This window comes from Cynocephalus volans, chromosome X (genome assembly GCF_027409185.1).
Source record: "Cynocephalus volans isolate mCynVol1 chromosome X, mCynVol1.pri, whole genome shotgun sequence".
Lineage (NCBI taxonomy): Eukaryota > Metazoa > Chordata > Mammalia > Dermoptera > Cynocephalidae > Cynocephalus > Cynocephalus volans.
Window position 1 is genome coordinate 80249825 of NC_084478.1, and position 27888 is coordinate 80277712.

General features: G+C 40.5%; 2 protein-coding genes across 2 annotated transcripts; both read left to right on the forward strand.

The window, feature by feature from the left end:
• Nucleotides 1-19: 19 nt before the first annotated feature.
• Nucleotides 20-12984, forward strand: NONO (non-POU domain containing octamer binding). Its single transcript, XM_063083223.1, has 11 exons — nt 20-87; nt 4830-4989; nt 6027-6220; nt 7712-8013; nt 8792-8887; nt 9069-9265; nt 9599-9683; nt 10074-10176; nt 10747-10786; nt 11009-11118; nt 11973-12984. Exons 2-11 carry the CDS (start codon nt 4839-4841, stop codon nt 12105-12107), a joined length of 1413 nt encoding a protein of 470 aa, XP_062939293.1. The 5' UTR covers nt 20-87; nt 4830-4838; the 3' UTR covers nt 12108-12984.
• Nucleotides 12985-13547: 563 nt separating this feature from the next.
• On the forward strand, nt 13548-17305 carry ITGB1BP2 (integrin subunit beta 1 binding protein 2). Its single transcript, XM_063083793.1, has 11 exons — nt 13548-13692; nt 13933-13982; nt 14072-14128; nt 14207-14355; nt 15201-15295; nt 15401-15459; nt 15584-15654; nt 15772-15871; nt 16143-16256; nt 16479-16541; nt 16899-17305. Exons 1-11 carry the CDS (start codon nt 13629-13631, stop codon nt 17124-17126), a joined length of 1050 nt encoding a protein of 349 aa, XP_062939863.1. The 5' UTR covers nt 13548-13628; the 3' UTR covers nt 17127-17305.
• The last annotated feature ends 10583 nt before the right edge of the window (nt 17306-27888 follow it).

Consider the following 27888-nt stretch of genomic DNA (forward strand, 5'->3'; position numbering starts at 1 on the left):
GTTTCCGGCTGTCGCGCGCTCTTTTCTCGGTACGGTAGAGGCCGTGTAGCGTCGCCGTTACTCTGAGGAGAGAACAGTCGGTAGAGGGTGAGTTTTGAGACGGTTTGGTTCTTGTTTAGGAGGGAGTGGGATTTCTTGCGACAGTCGGCGAAGGAAGAGGCTAGGGCGAGGCTAGGTTTGGAGGGAGGATGGCTGTTCCAAGGCCCCTTGAGGCCTTGTCCCCGCCGTCACACGGCCTCAGCCCACCCACGGGGGCCCAGCGTTCTCAACTCGCCTCGGGCTTTAACCCGTCGCCCGTATTCTTTCCCGTCCCGTTTCTTTGTGCGACTCATCTCCGAATCTTAGCCATGTAAGTTCCCGGCCTCTGAGCCGCCCTGGGCCCAAAGGTGTGGGGTCTATTAAGCGAGAGCCCTGAAATCGTGGTTGGAGAAGGAGGCGCTTTGTCGGACACTCCTCCTCTCGGCCCCGCGAGGCCATTAATTAAGAATGGGCAAGTGGGGCCCCTCGAGCGATGTTTTCTTTGTCAGAACTCTTAGCTGGGAAGTTCCTCTGGTTGCCCAGACCCCACTGCTTTCGTAGCCGGGTTCCTGTGTGCACTTTTTCTAGTCTTGCTGCCTAGCTCCTCGACCGATTTATAGCATCACTTTTTAAAACGAAACTTATGGATTTCCTAAACAAAATTAATGGATTTTCTATCGGGTATTTTCCACGTTGAAAAACTCATCATAATCTGGCGCCTTTTGTGTTTTTAACAGAGAAGTCGAGGTTAGAGAGGACTTGGAGGCACTTTGATGTCTTCGATCGAAGTTGAGGGTAGGGTTGCCAGATACAATACAGAGCACCCAGTTGAATTAGAATAGACAACGAATTCTTTTTTAGGATACGTCGTATGGTACTTATACTAAAAACCCATTGTTTGAAACTGAAACTCAGAGTTAACTGTGAGTTGTATGTTTTATTTGCTAAGTCTAGCATCTCTAGTAGGGGGGACACTGGCTAGATTTATAATGTGTCCTTATCTAACTTCCTAGGTATTGAATGAAAGGTCCTAAGAAACTCTTAGAAAAGGACCCTACCCTGTCAGTTCATTTTACAGCTGCAGGCTGGCCACCTAGTCAGCCATCTCCGTCTGGTAAATTTATACGAGATTTTCCCCGCAGTTTCCACTTTAAAAAGTTGACCCTTTTCCTGAAAATCAGGGGAGCATTTATTTATATTTTAGATATGTGTGATGTAGTATTTGGTCCTGTACCTAAACATTTGTTCAACTGGATCATGCCCGTAGCAATAGTCTTTCTAAACCAGCAATACATATTTTCTCTCAAAGTCCTTGCTGGTGATCTTTGTGCTTTGTTCTCTTTTCAAAGGCCTAGTAGTGCAGTGGATTTATTACTCAGAAGAGATCTGCACATATTTCCAAATTATATTGGTAGTCATCATCAGAAGTAGGTGATAGGAAGAAATACTTCCTGAGTACTTACTAGTTTGTGGTCACTGTTACAGTGTTATTTATCCTTCACCAGTGCATTCCAATGTTGGGTCACTTCGGGACCAGGGAAAGGGGGACGTGTTTAATACCTGGGACCCACATACGAAAATATTTGATTTTAATGCCCACCTTTTCTCATCACCAACTGTTTCTGGGGTGGACTTTAGATTGTGTGTTTTAATTTCCTATTTTTATATCTTATTGTTAAAAACAGGATTTTCTTTCTTTTTTTTAAGGTATCCCATTTGCCATGAAACTGCTACACCTGTTCATGGCGTTTAAAATTGTTCCAATATTTTGAGAAAACAATGCTGTACTGTGTCACGAAGTTAATCCAGAGTCACAAAGATAGATTCTATTTTTAAGAATTTATCCTAAAGAAATAATTAAACAGAAAGCTAAAAGCAAGAAGTTATTTACTGCCACATTATAATAGGAAAAAGCTGAAAAGCCATATGCCTCCCAAATGTAGGAAGTAGTTTAGTAAATTTAGTTGACACTACAGAAATGAGGAAAAGATGAATATGCAATGGTGTATTATTATTTCAGTTACTAAAGTGTATGTCTTGGAAGGTAAATAAGCAAAAAATGGAAAATTGGGAGGAATATTTAATCATGGATGTGCCCAAAGATTTAGCTATGAGTGTTGATTATAATGGTGAAAAATTAAAAACAACCCAAGTGTCCAACACAATGGGGTTTGACTGACAATTGAATACTATGTCCATTAACAATTATTGTAAAAGAAAGCTGTTCATGATGTAAAGTAGAAAAAGCAAGTTACAAAATAGTTTTATAATATCCCATCTCAAATATATACAAATAATAACTAGAAGGGTATACCAAAATGTTAACAGTGACTATATTTTAGTTGTGGGTCTGTGGATTATTTTAGTTTTGTTTTTATTTCTAAGTTGTCTATATTAAATATTTATTTTGTAATAAGTACCTTATTATTTATTTATTTATTGTGTTTTTTTCCTTATTGTAGTTTCTTATTCCTTAATGAGAAACGACTGATGAAATGATATAGATGGGAAAATTCAAGTTTTGGCTTAAATGTTAATTTTTCAATGAGATTTATCTCACAGCTCTAAAATCAGGCTGCCTCCTTCCCTCCCTATCCACTTTGCCCCGCCCCCTGCCCTTCCCCCCATTTTTCTCAATTTTCCTGTAGTACTTACCTCTTCTTCAGTACTGTGTATTTATTTTATATATTGTTTTATATCACTAGAAGGCAAGCTCTGAAGGCAAGAATCTGCTTTGTTCATTGATCTATCCCAAGCACCTAGAATAGTGCTGAGAAATAGGCATTCAATGGATATTTGAATGAATTAATAAAATAAAAAATCATTAATTACCTATAAGGCAGTTGTTTTCATCTTTGCCTACCTTCTGTTCCTTGTCTACATTCACACATTTAAAATTTTTAAAAAACTTCCCACCTTAGATCATCAAATATCTTTCATGTTTACATGATCTTCATAATTTCTAATACTGTGTAACATTTCATTGTATAGATGTATCGTAATTTAGTAAAAGTCATTCTCCTAATTTTGGATATTTAAGTCATTTTTATTGTTCTATTACCTTAAAGGCCATTGCACTGAACATTTTCATGGACATAGTTTTTTAATTTTAAAATTACTTTCTTAGGATAAATTTCTAGGAACAGAATTCCTGAGTTAAAGAATATGAACATCTTGATAGCTCATGTTACCTATTGTCTTATGAAACAGCTTTTGGATACAGAATTTGAAGGTTGCATTAATGTTTTTAAGTTGGTGGGATATGATATAAAATGGATTAGGAAAGTTTTTGTACACATTAAAGTATTCTCATGTACCCACCATCCAAATCAATAGTTATCTAGCCTTTGTTGTATTTCCTGCATTGGAGAAATAACAATTTTCTCTGTTTTAAAGAGATTGTGGGCTGGCCAGTTAGCTCAGTTGATTAGAGCGTGGTGCTGACAACATCAAGGTTGTGGTTCCATCTCTGTACAGGCCAGCTGCCGGAAAAAAGGGGGTTATAATGTTAACAGTACAGTATTCATGAAAAATTTTCTGTATCTTTCCTGCAGCTAAATTCTGACTAGAAGGTCTCTGATTTGAGGGAAAGAATTTAGGATTGCCTTTGCCCTTTTAAAAATAATTCATTTACTGGAGCACTGTCCTTGTATGTGGAAGGTGGTCCTCAGTTTGTTAACCTGATTGATGGAGAAAATGTTCATTTTTAAATTGTCAACTTTTTATTGTGCACAATTATTGAAAATCAACGTTGTACCCCACATGTATGTATAATAAAAAAAAAATTTTAAATAAAACAAAATTGTCAACTTTTGAATTCAGTTGGATTGCACCAGGAATTTTCATTTTGTTTTCTTTTTAATCTTATGTTGATTTCTTAATGCCAGAATTTAACATTTTATGGTTGTGTGTTTATCTTTTTATATTTGCTTCTCTTATTGATTTGGTAGTCATTTATCTTTCCATCGTGGTTAATAACTATTTACTAAGTGCTTACTCTATGCCAGTAGTAGGCTAGTATTTTCATATGTTTATTAATCCTCATAGCCACCTTGAGGGACAGGTATTTTTATCATCCTTTTTATAACAGCTGAAGAAACAGAAGTAATTTACATAGCTAGTAAGTATTTTTTTTTTTTTTTTTTTTTTTAAGATGATCAGTAAGGGGATCTTAACCCTTGACTTGGTGTTGTCAGCACCACTCTCACCCAGTGAGCCAACCGGCCATCCCTATATGGGATCTGAACCCGGGGCTTTGGTGTTATCAGCACCACACACTCCTGAGTGAGCCACGGGCCGGCCCATAGCTAGTAAGTATAAGGATCATGATTCAAACCCTAGTATGTCTTACCCCACTGTGGGCTGGGACTTGCTAGGTTCCCGAGATGAACAAGACTTTATTAGTCTTTGTCCTTGTGATAACTAGAATCTATTTCAATCATCATTTTTTCAAAACATGCTTTAATATGTGATAAGGCCAGTTTTTATGAGATAGATTCTTTTGGGAAAGCAGTTTCCTATTAATGTGTGAATAATTATAATACTGAACCAGAAGATTCCTTAAGTCATTCTAGTGCAAGCTGTTCTCATCCAGTACTCATCTAGTTTCTATGTTCACTATAACTGCTGATCTTCATTGTTTTTAGGTTTTTGAATTGTATTCCTTTGCCATAGTTGTTCAAAATAACCAACTTTTGGATCTGGCAAAAGCCAATATACCAAAGGTGATTAACCATGTAGAAGTCATCAGGAAGGAGACTAATTTCATTCTTAGCGCTGAATGTATTTGACAGCCCACCTTTTCTTTTTAGAGTGCAAAAATGCAGAGCAATAAAACCTTTAACTTGGAGAAGCAAAACCATACTCCAAGAAAGCATCATCAGCATCATCACCAGCAACACCATCAGCAGCAACAGCAGCAGCCACCACCGCCACCAATACCTGCAAATGGGCAACAGGCCAGCAGCCAAAGTGAGTAGATCCTAGGTGATAGGGTAGAAATAGGTTCCCTCTTGGGAATGGTTTCTTGGTTTTTAGATTAGTCTCTTGGGATTATAAAGGAATAGGCCTTTATGGCACACCTTTGTTGTTCTTTTCCCTATTTACCTCTTAATACTTCTTATGATGGAGAAAGGCTGATTTCCTGAAACCAAGGAGTGAACATATAATAGCAGTTGAGTACAGGTTGCTTTGCTGTGTTGGCATGTTCTACTACTAAACAGATGCCTGCATGTTTTACCTCAGCTTGGTTCTTAGAGGTAGTCATCAGATGACTGGTAGTTAAAGAGAATATAGAACAAGTCTTTAAGGCTTAATGGAGAAGAAGTCTGGTCCTGAGTATTATACTTTTAGCCTGGGGCCTGTGCCAGCCCACTTTTAATCAGAATAAAAAGTCTTTAAATGTACATTCCCTTTCATTCAGTAAACTTTGAGTACCTATTCCATTGCCCCAAGCCTGAAAGAATGGGAATTGTTAACATTATGAAAATTGGTGAGAGATTAAGAAAGTGGAGCAGTTATGTTTTAAATTTTAAAATTTGATCTCTTGTAATGTAGGGCTCCTTGAATTGCTTATTTTTTCTCTTTGGCCAGTAGCTCCTGTTTTTTGTTTTGTTTGTTTGTTTGTTTGTTTGTTTTGTTTTTTAAGATGACTGATAAGGGGATCTTAATCCTTGACTTGGTGTTGTCAGCACCACGCTCTCCCAAGTGAGCCACGGGCCGGCCCCTAAGTAGCTCCTGTATTGTCTTTCATTCTTTGGCTTAGTACAGCTTGGTTTCTGGCCCATACTAGAGCTGTTGAGAAGTCCCCTCAGATTTCTGCATTCTGCTTTCACATTCTGAGGTGCAGTTTACCCATAACTGGTTGGTGGATAAGTTGCATTGGGGAATGGTGTTTGCTTTCTCTACAGCAATATATTTTATTAATCTAGCAGTAGTTATAACTCTTTGGGGATGTGACTGTGTTTCTCTTTCCCCAATCTTTCGAGTGACTGTGTGTCTTCTCTCAGATGAAGGCTTGACTATTGACCTGAAGAATTTTAGGAAACCAGGAGAGAAGACCTTCACCCAGCGTAGCCGTCTCTTTGTGGGCAATCTTCCTCCTGACATCACTGAGGAGGAAATGAGGAAACTATTTGAGAAATATGGGAAGGCAGGCGAAGTCTTCATTCATAAGGATAAAGGCTTTGGCTTTATCCGCTTGGTGAGCAACTGTGGGCTTTAGGCATGTACTCTAAAAGGTGGGAAAGCTGGAGCATGATGGATATGGAAAAGGCGGTGGTGGAAATAATTCTCAGATGGTCTGTTAAGCTTATAGTTGATGGAACCAAGACAAAAAATGCAGATTTTTATTTATTTTTCCTCATAGGTCATTGTTACTGTTTTTTAAGGACACTGTAAGTTTATTTGCCTAGGATACTGTGCTAAAGGATGCCCTTTGAAACTTTTTATGTTTTAATTGGAAAATTTCAAACATACAGAAGTAAACAGAATAATATAGTGAATCTGCACATATACATTGTTCAGCTTCAATAATTATCAACTCATGGTTAATTTTGTTTTATCTTTACCCTTCCTCTATTTTCTACCCCCATTTCCAGAGCCTTTGCACATACATTGTCTCACTTAAGATTCTTCAAAACCATGAGGGGACAGTTTTATTTGTATCTTTTAAAAAATTTTTAATTGTGGTAAAGTATACATAATATAAAATTTACCATCTTAACCATTTTTAATCTGCCTCCATAAATGAGCATAATGTGACAGTAAGATCACTGGATGGAGTGGTCAGAACTAGTTTTCATTCTGGTCTGCTACTACAGACTATATAGGCAAGTCATTTTCTCTGGGTATCAGGTTCCTTATTAATTTTTTAATTTAATTTAATTTTTTAAAAGATGACCGGTAAGGGGATCTTAACCCTTGACTTGGTGTTGTCAGCACCACGCTCTCCAAAGTGAGCAAACTGGCCATTCTATATAGGGATCCGAACCCGTGGCCTTGGTGTGATCAGCACCACACTCTCCCAAGTGAGCTACGGGCTGGCCCTGCAGGTTCCTCTTTAGTATTATGAAGGGGGTCCCATCACGTTCTGATTCTATAGAGGCCTCTTGGAGGGCATAAGTATATCTGATACATAACAAAAATTAAAATATTCTGGGTGCTGTATTATAAGCGTAGATTTTAGGATGGTCTTTTTTTGGGGGATGATCTGTTACTAAGAGTAGTAACCTATGAAATTGATGACCATGTATGGGCCGGCCCGTGGCTCACTTGGCAGAATGTGGTGCTGATAACACCAAGGCCATGGGTTCGGATCCTATATAGGGATGGCTGGTTAGCTCACTTGGGAGAGCGTGGTGCTGACAACACCAAGTCAAGGGTTAAGATCCCCTTACCGGTCACCTTTTAAAAAAAAAAAAAAAGAAAGAAATTGATGACCATGTAAGTTGTATTAACTTGTATGATTTCCAGTTACATCTGATACATTGCAAGGCCATTAGAGTAATTAGGGTAATCAGAGTTACCGGAAACACACAGTTCAATTCTTCCAGTTCTATTCATGTTTCTTTGTATGCTTGTTGCCAAGGTTTTTTAGGATACATTTCATTACTGAGCTATTCGACTTTAGACTGTTGATGACTGCTCAGGTGGTCATTGTCAAACTGAGCTATTTTAATTTTCCTCTTCCTAGGAAACACGAACCTTAGCGGAGATTGCCAAAGTGGAGCTGGACAATATGCCACTCCGTGGAAAGCAGCTGCGTGTACGTTTTGCCTGCCATAGTGCATCTCTTACGGTCCGAAACCTTCCTCAGTACGTGTCCAACGAACTGCTGGAAGAAGCCTTTTCTGTGTTTGGCCAGGTGGAGAGGGCTGTAGTCATCGTGGATGATCGAGGAAGGCCCTCAGGAAAAGGCATAGTTGAGTTCTCAGGGAAGCCAGCTGCTCGGAAAGCTCTGGACAGATGCAGTGAAGGCTCCTTCCTGCTAACCACGTAAGTGAGGGGTCATTTTCAGAAACAGACCTTAAGTTGTTAATTCTTTCTGTGGTCCAGAAAGTTATCCTTTAGTAATCATGGTCCTGTGTTCATTTAAAGACTTTTGGAGCTAGCCACTGTGCTCCCATGGTTAGAGCATGGTGCTGATAACACCAAGGTCAAGGTTCAGATCTCTGTACTGGCCAGCTGCCAAAAAATTAAAGAATAAAAAGAAAGCCTTTTGATACTAATGGAGCTTTCTAGTAGGGTTTTTTTGTTGTGCATTTTTTTGTTTGTTTGTTTTTTCTAGTAAGGTTTTTAATATAGCCTTAGATTAATGGGAGTGGTATGAAGATTAAGAAAAATGCCTTTTCAGTCTTTCAGTAGGTTGTCATTTAATCAGTGTTAAGCCTCCCTTTACTTTGAAGTTTTAGAACTTTGAAAAGTTGCTTTTTGCATGCACTATCTCTTAGTATTTACCTCAGGTTGTTTCCTGGAGTTCTGTAGATATCAAGATATTTAGGCTATACTTAAGTACTGCATCTACCTACTTTGAATGTCTTTTGGGGGCTATATTCAGAGATCTGAAGCCTGACTGTATCCTTACTATCTACCCCAGATTCTCCATAATGCCCTTAAAGGACTTGGTTACTTGTGGCTAGGTGTGAAAACTTCAGAAGTATGTTCAGTTGTCCAGTCCCGACCCCTAAGTAGATCGTTGTGTTGGTGGCAGGTGTAGAGGGGAAGCCTGGTAGGGTACGATTTGATTAACACTGAGCTTCCTTCTTTCTCCCAGATTTCCTCGACCTGTGACAGTGGAGCCCATGGACCAGTTAGATGACGAAGAGGGACTTCCAGAAAAGCTGGTTATAAAGAACCAGCAATTTCACAAGTATGTGGTCCTGATAGGTTCCCCATTAGGTTTTTGCCTTTTCTTGAGGAAGCTTGTAAAGGGATGTGTAAAAGAGGCGGGTCTTTGCTTTACATGTTCACTGGTGACCATTAACTTGGCCCTCAGAAGGAATGCAATGCTTAGTTGGAGAAAATTAGTAACATTGGAACCTTGTCTATAGGGAACGAGAGCAGCCACCCAGATTTGCACAGCCTGGCTCCTTTGAGTATGAGTATGCCATGCGCTGGAAGGCACTCATTGAGATGGAGAAGCAGCAGCAGGACCAAGTGGACCGCAACATCAAGGAGGCTCGTGAGAAGCTGGAGATGGAGATGGAGGCTGCTCGCCATGAACACCAGGTCATGCTAATGAGGCAGGGTGAGTACTGTAAATCTTAAAGCTAGAAGAAGGACAAAGTGATTTTTTCAGGAGTTTCTTTGTATCCCTGGAGAAAGGCCTAAATCTCTGCTTTTATTCTCTGAAATATTTTGTTGATCTTGGTAGGCAAGTGGGCTTGGAGTTGTGGCAGAGAATACTAGATTCTGTGGAGAAGGAAATGATAGGTTTGATTTCATTTTTGGAATCTGGACACCTTGGATGGCCACTCAGGGATTATATCCTCTTTGCTTTCTGGATCTTTACTTATGGAAAATTATTGGGCCTGTATGAAAAGAATGAAGAACACTCTTAATCAGTCTTTTGTTTTTCTAGATTTGATGAGGCGCCAAGAAGAACTTCGGAGGATGGAAGAGCTGCACAACCAAGAGGTGCAAAAACGAAAGCAACTGGAGCTCAGGTAACTCTTTTTCTTGAACCCTTTTTCTCTGACAATTCTAAAAGGTAATATCTCACTCCTGTTTCCTACCACCATGCTACCTCATGCACTTGTAAATATGTTGGCAAATATTTCCTGGCTGCTTCTCAGGTTCTCCCTTTGTATGGGAGATGTTTTAGCTGCCTGTGGTTCTAGGAATTACTTGGGACTGCACTAAAGAGAAAGCAACTGAGTGCTGGTCTCATGAGGCTCCCTTGAGGGTTGCCTTAAGGCTGGGCAGACTTAACAGTGAGTTTCCTGGTGAGTTATGATAGTTTTCAGTAGGCTGATCTCCTTGGTTGAGTCCCCTGCTAAGATAATCTGCCCAAGTTCTGGGATGCCTCTGTATTAAATACCTTGGTGGCTCTCTAGGCAGGAGGAGGAGCGCAGGCGCCGTGAGGAAGAGATGCGGCGGCAACAGGAAGAAATGATGCGGCGGCAGCAGGAAGGATTCAAGGGAACCTTCCCTGATGCGGTATATCTCCCATGTGCCCATGATGAACCAGACTAGTTGTGTTTTGACAAACCCACCATGAATTGTCTGCTAAGAAACCAGGTTACAACCAGTTTTGCTGTGCTATGAAACTTCTTTTAGAAAAAAATTCATGAGAAGGAAAGGTAAGGCTTGAAGGGGAGCTCTTCTTGCCTCACGGGCAATTTAGGATGAAAAGCTAGGGCCACTGTATGCTGTTTAGGCTCAGTGACTGTAGGATGAGATATATTAAGTCCTGTAGCAGCCTTGGCTAGTCCTCTGTTGTCCTTGCAGTTGTACAAGTTGGAGCCTTAGAAGAAATCACCTGTCTCTCCCGCTTACTTTCACTTCTCTCTCTGTTCCTAATAGAAGACTCTAACTTGTATCCTATTAGCTCTGCGACCTTGAACTCAATGCACAACTAGCAGGGAGCTGTTGGTGTTCCTCAGCTTGGTCTCAGTGCTCTTGGGATGTGTTATCACTCTATCTACTTCCCTTAGTGTGTGGTGCTCAATGGATTGTTGTAAAATGCACTGCTATCTTGGACTGTCTTGAGTATTTTTTGTTTTTCAGAGAGAACAGGAGATACGGATGGGTCAGATGGCTATGGGAGGTAAGGACTTAAGAGGTTAATGGCTCTGACTTCTTTGTCTGGCCTCTGATGAACTATGTAGCTTCTCCTACCTAGTTCAGATTTAAGGGGCTGACATTTCCAGGAGCATCATTTTGGGCGGTGACATGTCTTAACCCAGAGTTCTTTCTGAATTGTTTTCTTTAGCATAGAAAGAGATTAACAATCTCCATCCCCTGTACTGATCACACTACTCTGCTTTAGGTGCTATGGGTATAAACAACAGAGGTGCCATGCCCCCTGCTCCTGTGCCAGCTGGTACCCCAGCTCCTCCAGGGCCTGCCACTATGATGCCAGATGGAACCTTGGGATTGGTAATAAACTGCAGGGCCTTATAGTAACTAAATGATAGTAGGAGAAAGGGCTTTGCCTTCACAGCCTCTGGGCCTACCTCGATTTGCTACAGGTAACAGTCTTTAGGACTACTGGTATCCATTTAATGTAACCTCAGGATCTTGAATCTTGGACCTTGGTATAATCAGCACCATGCTCTGAGCAGCTGAGCTCACCAGCCAGCTCACGATCTTTATTTTTGAATATTAAGCAAACTCAGTCTCAAACTATACTTTATTTAGGAGTGTTGAGCAAATAAATGCCTTTGGCTGGCTGACCAGTCTGATTGACTGTTTAGTTGCTACCCTGCGTGTACAAATTGTTGTTTGGAGGGAAGTCAGTGGAGGCCAGGAATTGTCACGTAAAATAGATCTGAATCCAAAGGCTTCATGGCTTATATAATCCTGGGATTGTTTTAGTTCTAGTGTCAAAATGGATAGTGCCCAAACTGGATAGGCTTAAAGTTGCTGAAGAATGATGGCCTTGTGAAAAAGGATGAAAAAGGACTTGTCTAGGACTTAACCCAGCCTAGGAATTTAGTATGTGATATTATTTACTCAGTAGTGAGGAACGTGGATAAAAAGTTAAAGGTAGGATGGTTGGGTGGCTTCCTAATTAGGATAACCTTTCAGAGTTATTTGCTAGAGTTCTCAACAGATTTAGTTACCCACCCCTAGCCTCTTTTTTTTTTTTTTTTTTTTTTTTTTTTTTTTTTTTTTTTTTAAGGAGCCTTGAATAGTTGAGTGGAGATGACTCCAGTGGAGGGACTATGGATGGGTGGGAAGCTTAAGACAAAGGTTCTATTATAACATTACTCTCTTTTTTTCTCTTTAAGACTCCACCAACAACTGAACGCTTTGGCCAAGCTGCCACTATGGAAGGAATTGGGGCAATTGGTGGAACCCCTCCTGCATTCAACCGTGCAGCTCCTGGAGCTGAATTTGCTCCAAACAAACGTCGCCGATACTAATAAAGTTTCAGTGTCTAGTTTCCCAAAACCCTTAAAGGGAAGGACCCTTTTTGGACTAGCCAGAATTCTCCCCTGGAAAAGTGTTAGGAATTCCTCCCGATAGTTAGGTCTTCCCCGCCTGTACTACTGTAGGGAATATGCTGGAGGCAGTGGGCAAGGGAGGGGTGGTATTTAACAAATCAGTTGTGTGGTATATTGTTGAATATTGTGTGGTGCATTCCTGAAGTCTCAAATGTGATTGTTGAGCATCTCCATGGCAAAATGGATCCAGTTAGCACCATTAATCTTGATCATTCCATGTTTTGTCCATTCTATTTTATTTGCTTTCTCATCCTTACACCTTCCAACCCCAGAGACACTGCCACATATACCACAAAAACCAGACATCCCCCAATGACCTTAGTCCCCCTGCTCCATTCACTCCCAGGTGAGAATTCAGGCAAATGTCCGCAGAGGTCACAGGCAACATACATATGGTTCTGTTGTATCCCATATATTATCCCTTCATGTCCTAAAAAAGACATTTTCTCCTAGAGATTTTCATTTTAGTATATCTTTAAAAAACTTGTGTTAACTTGCCTCCATCTTTTTCTTGGGTAAGGACAACCCAGGAACAGCCCTTTTGTGTTGTGTCTATGATGTTGCTGTTCACAGCTTTTCTTGATAGGCCTAGTACAATCTTGGGAACAGGGTTGCTGTATGCTGAAGGTCTGACAGTAGCTCTTAGCCTTGCCTATCTTAGGTAGTTAGGCTGTGCATTTTTTTTCATTGGTGTACCATGTTTGATTTGTCCCTGATCCTTTAAATTTGGAGTTTTTCTGAGAAATGGAGCAGTGATGCAGCATCAACTTATTAAAATACATTTTAAGCCTTTTAATTTTGTGTGCTATTTTTGAAGGGGAAGGGAGGGAGGGAAATTCTATCTTGGGAGATGAGCAGTAGGCTCTATAAGGTTAATCCTTTATGACCTTTTGATCAAAGTATTAATCATCTAGGCAGACATGGGGAGTAAGTGGCGGTGAGATGCATACTATGGCTGAAGTGGTTGGCAAGAATCAGTGCTGTTGGAACTACATGGAAGTAAAGAGAATGGGAGGAAAGCTGCTCCTTTAAGAGAAGAAAATGGACTGGAGGAGTTGGAATACCCTCATGGACCTGGGGGGTTCTCAAAATTGGTATTCATTTCTGAGCAGCTGCTAATATGTCAGAGGCTTGGAATTGGCACGGTGAATCTAAAACCGTCTCTGCAGTGGTTAGCTGACCTCACCCAAGTTCCAAGCCCTTCTCTGCCTGATCCTTTTTTCCTGAGCCTTAGAGCTAAAATACTCCTGAGCTCTTTCCTATTGGCTGGGAAGACTAATTGAAGTTCCCTTGCCCATGTTAGGAGGTGTACGCCTCCTGAACTAAAGATAGAAACAGCTGGCCCTTCCAGGCAGCTAAAAGCCTCCAGACTAAGAGGTGTTTCCCACTCAGCAGTCAGACTCCTTGAAATACCCTTTCAGTAATACTACCAACACCTCCATGACTCTACTCTGCCGTAACAAAGGCTGTGGGCAGCATTTTGACCCCAATACAAACCTTCCTGGTGAGTAAATCCTGACCTGTCGGGAGGGGGGTGTTGAGGGGTAGGCAACTGTGAGGCAGTCTGTTAAAGGAGCAGGGGAAGGAACTGTGTACCTGACCTAGTTTAGTTGGTCCGGGTGATCTTCACCTTTTGCCTCCCCCCCCCTCACATTATATGGAAAGAAACCATAAACCTGGGGGAAAGGTGAGAAGTATTGGTCTAGTTATCTTTCCTTCCTTGATCCTTTACTGGTATCCACAGATTCCTGTTGCCATCACCCTGGGGTCCCAATCTTCCATGATGCACTTAAGGTGAGGAGTAAGTGAGGGGGGGTAGCAAGAGCATTTCTCAAAGGAAATATACCCAGGAAGCTAAGCTGATCTGGGTCTCTTGTTATCAGGGTTGGTCCTGCTGCCGAAAGCGAACCGTAGATTTCTCTGAGTTCTTAAACATCAAGGTAAATCCTTTACTTCCTTGGATTCTACCCCCAATAGAAGGATTCTATTCCTAATCCTTATCTCCTTATCCATACTAGGGCTGTACTATGGGACCACACTGTGCTGAGAAGCTTCCTGAGGCCCCTCAACCTGAGGGCCCTGCTACAAGCAGTTCACTGATTCAGGAGCAAAAACCTCTGAATACGATTCCAAAGTCAGCAGAGACCTTGCGCCGAGAAAGGCCCAAGTAAAAATGAGGATGCCCCTGGGTTTTTCCTAGGAGTGATTAATGGGTCACTGGGGTTTGGGAACTAGGGATATGAGGAGAGCCAGGTGTCGGGGTTTGAGTGGTGTATATTTTGTACCTTAGGAAAAATCTGTGTCTGGAAATAATGTCCTTTGCTCTAAAATGGTATGGGATGATGGGATATCTTGAGTCAACAGAGTAGAAATACAAATACTTTATAACACAAATACATACTTTATAATACAAAATACATAATATAAATACATACTTTAAAAAAAATTTTTTTTTCTAAAGATGACCGGTAAGGGGATCTTAACCTTTGACTTGATGTTGTCAGCACCATGCTCTCCCGAGTGAGCCACAGGCCAGCCCTAAATACATACTTTAACACAAGGGACATTGTTGAGAATGACTTGATTTTTTTTTCTTTCTGGAAAAGAGCTTTTAAGATAAATCTTACATCAAGAAAAGGATGTAGTATTGGCAGCCAGGAGACTGCAGAGACTAAATTAATTTTGTGGAAATAATCCGAGCAACAGAAGAAAGCCATATTAGGTCCACAATTAGATAAACAGGAAGAGGAAATGACACAGTTCTGCAGAGAAATGTGCATAGATTTAGAACAACTGAGTAGATGGGCAAGAGAAATCCTGGGGATTTCTCCAGGGTTCAGGGATTTTAGATGTCCACAGAGATGAACATTGGCAATGGGGTTGCTACCCAACTTCTCCAACCCTGCCTCACTTTCACCATATTTCTTTGGCTCCATTACCACTGGTGGGAATGTAAGAGCTGGCAATCATGGTTAATGGGTCAGAACTAAATTACGTGCCCATAACCCTTAGGTCAGAGCTGCCTCTGAAGCTGCTACCGCTAAATATATCCCAAGCCCTAGAAGTGGCATTGGAACAGAAGGAACTAGACCAGGAACCTGGGGCAGGTAGGTGGGTCCTCAGTAGGACAGGCTTCATAGACTGGAATTTAATGGAAGTGACAATTGGGTTGGGCAAATGTATACATTCCTGACTCTGTTTCCCTTGCCCAGGACTTGATAGTAGTCTCATCTGGACTGGTTCCAGCTGCCAGAACCCAGGATGTGATGCTGTAAGTCAGAGTTTTGGGGGCCTTAAGCATGTGGCTGAGAGGTGGTACACCTGAGGGATGACCTAGATATGAGGCTGAGTGAGGTATGCCTTAGAATGACCTGATTCTTCTTTATCCTTCTTAGATTTACCAAGGCCCTGAGAGTGATGCTAGTCCATGTACCTACCACCCAGGAGCACCTCGATTCCATGAGGGGTGAGGGAGGGGACTGGGTGGGCTGTGAGGCAGGTTTCTCCTAATATTAGTCATAAGATGGGAGTAGGGGCTGGGGGGGTGGGGGCAGAATTCAGTTGAATTATCTTCCTACCTCAGGATGAAGTCTTGGAGCTGTTGTGGCATCCAGACCCTGGATTTTGGGGCATTCCTGGCACAGCCAGGATGCAGAGTTGGTAGACATGACTGGGGAAAGCAGGTAAGCCCCAGCTTTCCTGAACTCTTGATTAGAACCCAATCCCGGAAATAATAAACTCCCTCCCCATACCTCATGGCCAAGCTCCCTATCTTCTCCCTTTCGTATGGACCAAATAAAATTCTACTCCTTATCCCTCAACAGCCCAGAGGCTTTGCAATTTAAGGTAATGTTAATCTTTCTGAGACTCTGTCACTTCTCTACACAGACCATGAGAACTCCCCTTGGGTTAAGACTTTATTCTTACCACCTGCATTTCACATCTTCTCTTTAGCTGCCAGCATCTTGCCGCCATGATTGGCACCAGACAGATTTCTTAGTAGTGGTGACTGTATATGGCCAGATTCCACTTCCTGCATTCAACTGGGTGAAAGCCAGTCAAACTGAGGTAAGGAGTGATCTGAGGCTGGATGGGAGGCTAGTGAATTGGGTGATATTACAATCTTACAGGCAGAGTTTCTGTATGCAGTTAACCTGTAGGCTCCATAGTCCCCTGAGAGGAAAGGAGAGCTATTAGGTCAGGGTTGTCTGGCTGGCCTGTGGATCACACGTTTGGCCTGGTTCTCTGTTGTAATGACTTGTTACTACCCCTGTAATTCTTTTCTCTCAGCTTCATGTCCACATTGTCTTTGATGGTAACCGGGTATTCCAAGCACAGATGAAGCTCTGGGGGGTAAGTGAAAAGAATGTGGCACAGGAGGGGGAGGCAGATGGGGTGAAAGAAGGGCCACACTGGAATGAATAAATGGTATCTTGAGGGAAGGAGTTGTAGTGGGAAAGTGGAGGTTTTCTCTTCATTTGCTTTCATATTCTCCCTTTCTCTCCCTCCCCTTTCCCTCTCTCTCCCATTTCTTTTCTCTCTCCTCTCTTCCCCTTATTATATTGTCTTATTCCCCTCCTATCTTTTTTCCCACCTTACATTAAAAAAATTTTTTCTCTCTCTCATTCATCACCACTCTACCCCGACCCCAATCCCTTTGATTTCCTCTTCTCTTTCTTCTGTGTTCCTCTGTCTTTCCCTCCTCCTCAGGTCATAAACGTGGAGCAGAGCTCTGTCTCCTTGATGCCATCTCGGGTTGAAATCTCCCTGGTCAAGGCTGACCCAGGAACCTGGGCCCAGCTGGAGCACCCCGATGCACTAGCAGAGAAGGCTAGGGCAGGGGTTTTGTTAGAGATGGATGAGGAAGAATCTGAGGATTCAGATGATGATCTGAGCTGGACAGAGGAGGAGGAAGAGGAGGAAGCTATGGGGGAATAGTGACACCAAACAGCTGAGTGTCTAGATAGGTCTTCAGTGACTCCCTTAGAATCTCAGAGACCAGGATATGTTTGGCCATGTGGTGTCATTAAGCAGCAGGAGGCTGAAGGAGGGGAGAACAAAACTGTCCAAACCATGCTGTTTTTTCCCTTAAATAAATCTTATATTCTGCAATTTTACATAGTGTCATTCTCTCATCTCACTATCTAAGATCATATTCATTTGCCCCAATTTCTGTGTGTGTTTGACACACGTGTGTGAAAACAAGCACATGTACATTTCAATCTATTCCTCGCAATCACCAGGTATTTACTGAGTACTTCCTTTGTGCCCAGTTATGTGTTAGGTGGTTTAGAGATATCTGAGAAAAAGAAGACTTACACATTCTTCCCAAGAAAAGTATTGTCTGGCTGACAAGTAAAGGCTAATATATATGAAATAATAATAAACATTATCAGGTAGTTTAACTGAGTGCTAAATTGTGCAGTACAGTTTTGTTTTGTTTTTTATAAAAAGATGACCGGTAAGGGGATCTTAACCCTTTACTTGGTGGTGTCAGCACCATGCTCTCCCAAGTGAGCCACGGGTTGGCCCCACAGTACAGTTTTTAAGAGCTGTAGGACTTGAAAGAATGGAGAGGTTAATGTGGATTTTATTAAAAGGGAAGTCTCCATGCAAGAAGTGTATTTTTCACAGCTTTATTGAGATACAATTCACATACCACACAATTCACCTATTTGAAGTGTACAATTCAGTGTTATTTTTAGTAGGCTCATAGAGTTGTGCAACCACAATCTTAGAACATTTTTATCACTCCACAAAGAAACCCCATACCCATTAGCAGTCATTCTCAATTTTCCCCCAAATGCACAGCCCTAGACAACCACTAATCTACGTTCTGCCTTTATGGATTTACTATTCTGGACATTTCACATAAATGTAATCATACAATGTGTGGTCTTTTGTGACTGGCTTCTTTCACTTAGTAATGTTTTCAAGTTTCATCCATGTTGTGGAATGTATCAGTACTACATTCCTTTTTATGGCCAAATAATATTTCATTGTATGGATATACCACATTTTGTTTATTCATCAGTTGAGGGACATTTGGGTTGTTTCTACTTTTTTGCTATTATGAATAATGCTGCTATAAACATTCACATGCAAATTTTTCTTTTTTTTTTTTCTTAAAAGATGACTGGTAAGGGGATCTTAACCCTTGACTTGGTGTTGTCAGCACCACGCTCTCCCAAGTGAACCACAGGCTGGCCCTACATGAAAATTTTTCTGTGAACATATGTTTTTGTTTCTCTTGGACATATACTTAGTAGTATAATTGCTGAGTCAAATGGTTAACTTTAACCTTTTGAAGAACTCCCAGACTGTTTACAAATAGGCCGCACCATTTTACATTCCCACCAGCAGCATAAGAGGGTTCCAACTTCTCCACATCCTCACCAACACTTGTTATTATCTGCTTTATTATAGCCATCCTAGTGGGTATGAAGTGGTATCTCAATGTGGTTTTGATTTGCATTTCCCTAATGGCAAATGTTGTTGAACATCTTTACATGTGCTTATTGTCCATTTGTGTATCTTATTTGGAGAAATGTCTGTTCAAATCCTTTGCCCATTTGTTAACTGGGTTATTTGTCTTTTTATTGTTGAGTTATAAGAGTTCTTTATATATTCTGGAGACAAGTCCCTTGTCAGATATACGATTTGATATCTTCTCCCATTTTGTGGATTGTCTTTCCACTCCTTCATGGTGTTCTTTGATACACAAAAGTTAAATTTTGATGAAGTCCAATTTATCTATTTTTTCTTTGATTGCTTATGCTTTGATGTCATGTCCAAGAAACTATTACCTAATCCGAGGTCATGAAGACTTGCCCCTATGTTTTTTTTCTAAGAGTTTTGTAGTTTTAGCTCTTACATTTAGGTCTTTGTTCCATTTTGAGTTAAGTTTTGTATGTGGTGTTAAGTAGGGGTCCAACTTAATGCTTTTCCATATGGATGTTCAATTGTCCCAGCATCATCTGTTGAAAAGACTATTCTTTCCCCATTGAATTGCCTTGGTACCCTAGTTGAAAATTAACTGGCCATAAATGTGAGGGTTGAGAAGTACATTATGAATGGAACTTTGAAGAATGAGAAATTTGGATGGGTATGGAAGGGTAGGAAGTGTCAGACTGGGGCAGAAGGTGTTTTATTTTACTTTTTGTATTTTATTTTAAATTTTTAAAGAAAAAAAACCCTCAATTCAGAAGTATGTAGAGTAAAAAGTAAATGTTTCTCTTCTGACTCTCTCCAAGCTTAGTCCCTTTGCTGCTAACATATCAGCAGATACGTTTAAGGGAGAGGATGAAAAAGTTAAATCGAGTGTGGCTAGATTGAGAGGAGCCTAAAATTCTAGGTCAGATATTTTGAACATGATTTAAAAGACAGTTAAAAAGACATTATAGGCCTTCTTTTTTTTTTTTAATGTAGATTCTTAATCAGAAGAGTGATCTCTTTTTGAGTCTTCCTTGAGTCTGATTTACTCCCTCAACAGAGTGGCCAGGAAATCTGAGAGATTTAAATTCCAAGAAACATCAGACAAAGAAGTTCACCAAACCTCAGATGATCTCAAGTTCTTTTCAGAGCACCCTTTCCTCTCAGTTCAGATTCAAGAAACAAAGGCTCTCATTGGGATCTTGGAGTAAGATGAGGTAGGGGGAATGGACATGGGCAGCAAAAGTGAGGGATTACAGCATAGCATGGCTGAGAATTTAGAGGCAAGATTAGGGAATATTCAGGACTGTATCCAAACATGTGACCTCTACTTTACAGAGAAGTTTGATCTGAGGTAAAGGAGCTTCCTGGACCTCCAGGATATCCAGCAGTTCTGGCTCTGCTCTCTGTTCTCATTCTATGGGTTTGAAATGCAAATAAAGTTTCTCCTTCGAACTGAACCCTTCAGAGTCCTTTCTAGTCCTGGCAGCAGTTTACTCTTAATGTCATTTTTCCATGGGTGAGTTGACATAGATAGGGGCTTTGGTTACATTTTGAAAAAACTTAGAGGTAAAATGAATATATAAATGTGCATAAAGAACATTAATCTTAAATGTACAACTTTTTCATATCTTCTTATCAAAATCAGGGGACCAGCAACTATCCAGAAACTATCCTGAAGAGAACAGAGGTGAGGAATCAGAAAGTTCAGTAACCCCTGTTGTATATGAAATTGATATATAAACTTGATATATAAAATTTCTAATTTACAGTATTAGTAAAGTAGGGTACTAGTTCATTTTACATAGCCAAAGCCTAAAATGTAAGAAATTTTTGAGCAGGTATATAAAATGAGTGATATAGCTACCATTTCTGATACAAACTAATGCGCCAGGCTCTATACTAAGTGCTTTGCATGCATTATTTCATTTAATCCCCCACATCCCACCATCAAATCTTCATATTTGCTTACATTAGCACAAATCCTCTCCTTACCTCCTTTTATACTTCTCATTTCTTCCCACTGTACTTTGTATCCTATCTCTTCACACCTTTCCAGAAACCTTAGGCTATTAATTATCCTTCTTCTCTCCTGTTTATTCAACCTTTCTCTCTCATTGGGATATCTTCTTTTTTTTATTTTTTTTATTTTTTTTATTTCTTCTGGACTGTGAGTTGGGATGGGATATTTTCATTGACATTTAAACATGCTCAAATCTCTCCATTCTTACAAAAACAATTTCCCTTCACATCCCTCTCCAGCTACCACTTAATTCCCATTTCCCCTTTATAGCCAAACTTCTTGAGATAGCTATATTCTTTTTCCATTTCCTTTTTCCTACTCCCTTTACAACACTCTGACCTGACTTCTATCCCCCTCAGTCTGTGGTGATAAGGTCATCATTGACCACCAAGTCACTACATCCAACGGATTATTTTAGTCCATTTCTTACTTGACCTCTGAAGCAAAATTTGACATGCATGATTGTTTTCTCCTTGAAATACTTTCATACATTGGCTTCTGTGACCCATCATTCCTTTTCATTGTCCTCCTACTTCTTTTTTTCTTTCTTTTTTTTTAAAGATGACCAGTAAGGGGATCTTAACCCTTGGCTTGGTGTTGTCAGTACCACGCTCAACCAGTGAGTTAACTGGCCATCCCTATATAGGGATCCGAACCCGTGGCTTTGGTGTTATCAGCACCGCACTCTCCCAAGTGAGCCACGGGCCGGCCCTGTCCTCCTACTTCTTTGGCCATTCCTTTCTGTCTCCTTTGCAGGCTCCTCCTTTTCTACCTGGCCATTCAATTATGAAGTTCCTTAGAACTCAGTCCTAGGCTCACTCTCTTATATAACTCTTTTCTAGACACTATCAAGTATGCCCATGACTTCAAATACCACCCATATGCACATGACTCACACATTTTTATCTCTAGGCCATATCTTTCCTCTGAGGTCCTGGCACTATATAAGTGTTTGCTATTATTATTAATACTACTGTTATTCTTTTTATTCACCAAAAGCTTTTACTTAAACTTGTTAGGAAAGTTGGGGTGTTTTTTTTTTCTGGAGAAAGGGGACACATCTCTAATATCCAATTTTATAATGGTTCAGTGAGAAAATAGGATTTTCTTGACAGTCAGGTTTTGCTACTCTATAAAGTGATAACATATTTACCACACCACTGCATCAGCTTCAGGATTAAGGGAGACTGTATCCCATATAGAATGCCACTGGGCTAGGCACTTCTACCCACATTATTTTACCTAATCCTCACACCTGCTCTGTGAGGTAGGCATTATTATTCCAACTTCTTTTTTTTGGTGGCTGGCCAGTACGGGCATCTGAACCTTCAACCTTGGTGTTATCAGCACCACAGTCTAACCAAGTGAGCTAACTGGCCAGCTAGGTCCCAACTTCTTATAGATAAGGAAACCAAAGCTTAAAGAAGGAAATAGCTTGCTTGAGGTCACATGGCTACTTCTTAAAACCTCAGTCATTGGTCAGATCTGCCCTAGAGCCATTATTGAGAACATCCAAAACCTAAGGACCCAACGGGGATCTAAAAAGAGGAGCTTGGCATCACACTCCTCTAGCCTAGCAGAGTCCCTTCAGCAAGCCTAACTGGGGGCCAGGGAGGCCCCTCGTTGATCAGTGATATCTTAACATTGATATAAGGCTTTTCCAAACAACTTTCACATCTCTGATTACCTGATCTCTAACTTCAGTGGGACCCCAGGTACTCCACCTCTCACTTTATCCAGATCAAGTAATTATCTCCCAGTTACACTGCATTTCTCCCCCACCCCACACTCTGTGGGCAGCCACTTCAGTATTACTGTCTCTGGGATCCCTGCCTCCACTGTCCTCTTTCTCCCTTTCTGCTTCCAAAGTCCCAGAACACTGCTAGAGGGAAATCCAAGCAGACAAATGTAAATTCATGCTGTCTAATTTCAACTTGGCCCTTGCAGCTGCTCAGCAACCCTTTTATTTGTCTCAGACATTCCCTGGCACTCTCCCACAGAGGCTGTTCCAGACCTTCCTCTTAAATTCCTGCTCCTCCTGTTCCACTCTTTCAGACTAATATATACACTTTAATCAGATGCTTAAGAATTCAATAACATTGTTTTAAATATTTTAAAAATTTTTATGGAGAATTTATAACATGTTCAAAAGTAGACAGAATAGTATAATAAATCCTCATTTAGCAAACACTCAGTTTTAACTAGTATCAAGTCTTGGACAATCTTGTTTTATGTATACCATTATCAACTTCCTCCCTCCTATATTATTTTGGAGCAAATCCCAGACATAATATCATTCCATACCTGAATATTTCAGTATGTATTTCTAAAAGGTAAGGTTCCTTTTTAAAAAGTCCTAATTGTAGGGCCAGCCCGTGGCTCACTTGAGAGAGTGTGGTGCTGATAAGACCAAGGCTACAGGTTCGGATCACTATATAGGGATGGCCAGTCAGCTCACTTGGGAGAGCGTGGTGCTGACAACACCAAGTCAAGGGTTAAGATCCCCTTACCGGTCATCTTTTAAAAAAAAAAAAAAAGTTTTTTTTCTTACAGCTTTTTTGTTTGAATCAGTATCCAAATAAAGTCCACACATTGTGATTGGTGGATATTATAAACCTTTTAAACTAAAGGTTTATCTTTTTTTCCTTGTAATTTTTTTGTTGAAAAAATTATTTTTTCAGTAGCATGTCATACAGTGTGGATTTTGCTGATTGCATCTTTGTTGTATAGTTTAACATGTTCCCTTGACCACCATATGTTGTATATATTGATAAAATCAATAACGTCTTTACAATGTATCTTTTATATTCATTGTCTTATTTTTAGTGGTATGGGGAAATTATCCATGTGACCAAGGATACAGAAGGTGTCTGGTTTAGAGAGTGACTCGGGAAGGAGCTGGGACCTCTTTAACACGACTGAAACAGATGGTTGGGGCCAAAGCTCAATAAATAGTAACAGAGGTCCAGGCAAGATAGGATGTGTAAGGGGCCATGTAGTGTCAGATTTCCAGTCAGCTGGTATGTAGAGCAGGACAGGCAGGGAAGCAATCAGACTGAAGTCAGAACTAGAAAAGAAGTAGCAGTTGAGGCAGCAGCTGGGATTATTTCTCAGGGGATAACTCTACTCACTATACCCTATTTTCTAAATATATCTTACTCATTCCCACCTTGTGCCTTTGCCCAGGATGTATTCTCTGGTTGGAATATCATCTCTTTTCTCTTCACCTATCCAAATCCTACTTATCTTTAACAATATGTGTAAATTTCTTCTTTTCCATATTTTTGCTTATAGAGTCATAAAATATCTCTGGAAGGATAAATAAGAGATAAATGACATTGATTGCTTGAGACAGGGCTGGAAGGAGGAAAGATATTACTGATTTGTTGCAGGAGGGACAGTTAATCTGATGAAAGTATCTAATATGACGCCTTCAGAAGTAGGAGGGAGACTGAAATTTGTAGTCTGAGGAGAAAGATGAAGGTCTGGAACAGCCTCTGTGGGAGAGTGCCAGGGAATGTCTGAGACAAATAAAAGGGTTGCTGAGCAGCTGCAAGGGCCAAGTTGAAATTAGACAGCATGAATTTACATTTGTCTGCTTGGATTTCCCTCTACCAGTGTTCTGGGACTTTGGGAGCAGAAAGGGAGAAAGAGGACAGTGGAGGCAGGGATCCCAGAGACAGTAATACTGAAGTGGCTGCCCACAGAGTGTGGGGTGGGGGAGAAATGCAGTGTAACTGGGAGATAATTACTTGATCTGGATAAAGTGAGAGGTGGAGTACCTGGGGTCCCACTGAAGTTAGAGATCAGGTAATCAGAGATGTGAAAGTTGTTTGGAAAAGCCTTATATCAATGTTAAGATATCACTGATCAACGAGGGGCCTCCCTGGCCCCCAGTTAGTCTTGCTGAAAGGACTCTGCTAGGCTAGAGGAGTGTGATGCCAAGCTCCTCTTTTTAGATCCCCGTTGGGTCCTTAGGTTTTGGATGTTCTCAATAATGGCTCTAGGACAGCTCTGACCAATGACTGAGATTTTAAGCAGGTGGGTTTCATCACTGAAACTGGAGCTTCTGTAAGAGGCATAGTGGGAGTAATAACAAAAATTAGAGAAACTACTATTTATTGAGACTTTCCTTTAATCCAGACACTGTAATAAAGATTTTATATATCCCGTCCCATACTGGCCAGCCACCAGAAAAAAAAAAAAAAAGATTACGCACACACACAGATGTGTGTGTGTATATATGTATATTCTCTGTTCTGTGTGTGTGTGTGTGTATTCCCTCTCTCTTTTTTTTTTTTTTTTGGTGGCTGGTGGGTATGGGAATCTGAACCCTTGACCTTGGTGTTCTAACACTGCACTCTAAGCAACTGAGCTAACTGGCCAGCTTATATTCTCATTTAATTCTCACAAAAGTGTATAAAAGTAATTTTCCCTAGGTCAGACAGCTAGCAAATGTCAGAGCTGGGACTCAAATCCAGGTTTGACTACAAAGCAAAGCCTGTGCTCTTTGGTGTCAAAATATTTTCAGCAAACACTCCTCTCCCTTAAATGAATCTTATTTTGCCAATCACATTAGTTAGGGAATTATAGATGCACTTTCACCAAAAAGAAAAAAAGAAAAAAAGAAAAAACAATTATACAGAGTTGAAAGCTTTTGATGAGTAAGGGGTTAATTGAATAGGGTGGAAGAGAAGATTGGAGACAGTGAAACCAGTTGAAGATTATTGCAGTGGTTCAGGGGATAAAGAGGAGACCCCAGACTAAGTAAGACCCCAGACTAAGTAAGAAGGGAAGGAAAGGTAATAGATTTAAGAGATAGTTCCACAGGTTGGAGTGAAAGTAATGTGGCTATGCTCGTCTTCTGTGTCCCTTGAACATGTGCAGCTCACTCCTTTCTCAATGCCTCTCTACTATCTGATCCTCTGCCTGCAATACTCTTCCTCCAGATCTTTGAGTAGCTCGATCCTTCTTGTCATTCAGTTCTCAACTCAAATATCACCTCTCATGATAGGGAACCAATTAATTATCTTGAAAACTGGTCAATAAAGGGAAAGAATGAATCAGGCATTTTTTCAAAACTATGAGAAGACATATCTTTTTACAAAACTATTCAAATAAATAAAAAGAAAAAGAAATGATAGAACTGGAATATCACCATATTTCTATCCTCAATAAATAAATAGATATAGGTTGTGAGCATCAACAACTTCTAAGATCACAAAAGGAGAGATACCAGACATTATGTCTATCCTATAGTCATACCAAAGGGGTGGAATCTGAGTGTAAATTTAATCTGGGGATCCAGTTGCCAATTTGCAGGACAGATACAGAAGATAGAGGATTTGCATGATGTGTATACAATTAGCAAAATCCAGACTGAGAAACTCTACAGGTCGAAGGGCTTGAGTTTTTCCACAGGTACATTGTAAGAAAAAGAAAGAGATATAAGGAGTACCTGTAGATTAAAAGATTCTGAAGACATCAAATTTAAAGAAAATGAGCAAGACTAAATTAGAGTGTCTAGGGATCCTTACTTGGTGATAAACTACTTTGAAAAACCTACAAGGAAATGATTAATGTAAAAGTCAGGATAGTTAGTGGTTACTTATGGGGGGAAGAGTTGTGACTGGCATAAGACACATGGAAGGGCTGCTGGCATTTGTGGAGAACTACTTTTTGACCTGAGTATTGTTTACCTTATTTAGTAATCCATGCATTTGATTTGTATGGTTTTGTATCTCTCCACATCATTTTACGATAAAATGATTTTTTAAAATTAAAAAAAAATCACCTCTCAAAGAGGGCTTTCTTGATCATCCTCTCTAAATTATCACCTACTGTTCCAGTCACTATCACATCACCCTGTTTGATTGTCCCCATAGCCCTTATCAACTGAACTGTCCTTACATGAGAAGCAATAGGATATAATTGTTAAGAGGACAAACTATAACATCAGGCTGCTTGGGTTCAAATTTTGTCTCTTCTACTCACTAGCTGTGTCTCTCAGTTTCCTTAACTGTAAAAGGGGGATAATAACAGTGCTTATTGTTAGGTTCGGCGAGATGGAGAAAAGGGAGAGAGAGAGAGACCCGAGCCAGGCACTATTTCAGCTAAAAAGCTTTATTCCACTAACATGGAGGGGAGACTGAGCCAGATCAGTTCCCCTGAACAAAGGAAAGCAGGGATTTATAAGCCTTGAGGGTTCTGGCAGAGTAATGGGCAATTTCAAAATCAGTGGTATGCAAGGTGACACAGCCCTTGTAGTCTGCTAACACCTGGTCAGTTAGGGCATAGGATTCTAATTAGTGTTGCTGCTATATCAGTGCAAAGCACTCCAGCCCGAAGCTGGCTATGGCTACTGCAGCCCACAAGACATTCCTTTGATGATAACTGGTCATGTTTACCCTTTCCCAGGAGAGGAATTTTGCTGCTCAGTTCTTGGAGCAGAAAAGGGAAAGGTGAGGGGGAGAAAGGGGGAAAGTTGCTTAACCTGACTGTGCTGATGTTAAGCTAGCCAGAGTCCTAATACTTATATCATAGGGTCACTAGGAGTATTAAATGAATTAACATATCTAAAGCCCTTAGCACGGTACCTGGGACAGGGAAAGCATTATTAAAATGTTAACAATCTTATTGCATAATTATTTGTTTACTTGTGCATTATTTCTCTCTTTTATTAGAATATAAGTCTATCTTAGGACACTATTCCCAGCACCTAAAATTGCCTCATACATAATATGTGATCAATAAATATTTGTTGGGGGCCGGCCTGTGGCTCACTCGGGAGAGTGTGGTGCTGATAACACCAAGGCCACGGGTTCGGATCCCATATAGGGATGGCTGGTTAGTTCACTGGGTGAGCATGGTGCCGACACCACCAAGTCAAGGGTTAAGATCCCCTTACCGGTCATCTTTGATTAAAAAAAAAAAAAAAAAAAAAAAAAAAATATATATATATATATATATATATATTTGTTGAATGAAGGACCTGAATTGGAGTGGCAAAGAATGGATAGAAAAAGGACATGCAAAATATTATTTTTTTAAATTTTAATTTATCAGTATACAACGTGGATGATTTTCGTGTCCCTTTACCAATTCCTCCTTTTCCCCTTTCCCTCTCCCCCCTGCCCCCATCAACATTATATTTGTTCACTTGTCTTAACAAGTTCAAGGAACTGTTGTGATTTTTGTGTCTTCTTTCCCTCCCCCCACCGTTTATTTGTTTGTATATTTATTTAT

What these genes read in the sequence shown, in the direction of transcription:
- NONO (XM_063083223.1), top strand. Translation starts at nt 4,839, where the DNA reads ATGCAGAGCAATAAAACCTTTAACTTGGAGAAGCAAAACCATACTCCA. An exon ending in GCAACAGGCCAGCAGCCAAA is followed by an intron (nt 4,990 to 6,026) that starts GTGAGTAGATCC and finishes GTCTTCTCTCAG; the next exon opens with ATGAAGGCTTGACTATTGAC. An exon ending in AAGAACCAGCAATTTCACAA is followed by an intron (nt 8,888 to 9,068) that starts GTATGTGGTCCT and finishes CCTTGTCTATAG; the next exon opens with GGAACGAGAGCAGCCACCCA.
- ITGB1BP2 (XM_063083793.1), top strand. Translation starts at nt 13,629, where the DNA reads ATGACTCTACTCTGCCGTAACAAAGGCTGTGGGCAGCATTTTGACCCC. An exon ending in TTGCGCCGAGAAAGGCCCAA is followed by an intron (nt 14,356 to 15,200) that starts GTAAAAATGAGG and finishes CATAACCCTTAG; the next exon opens with GTCAGAGCTGCCTCTGAAGC. An exon ending in AGACCAGGAACCTGGGGCAG is followed by an intron (nt 15,296 to 15,400) that starts GTAGGTGGGTCC and finishes TCCCTTGCCCAG; the next exon opens with GACTTGATAGTAGTCTCATC.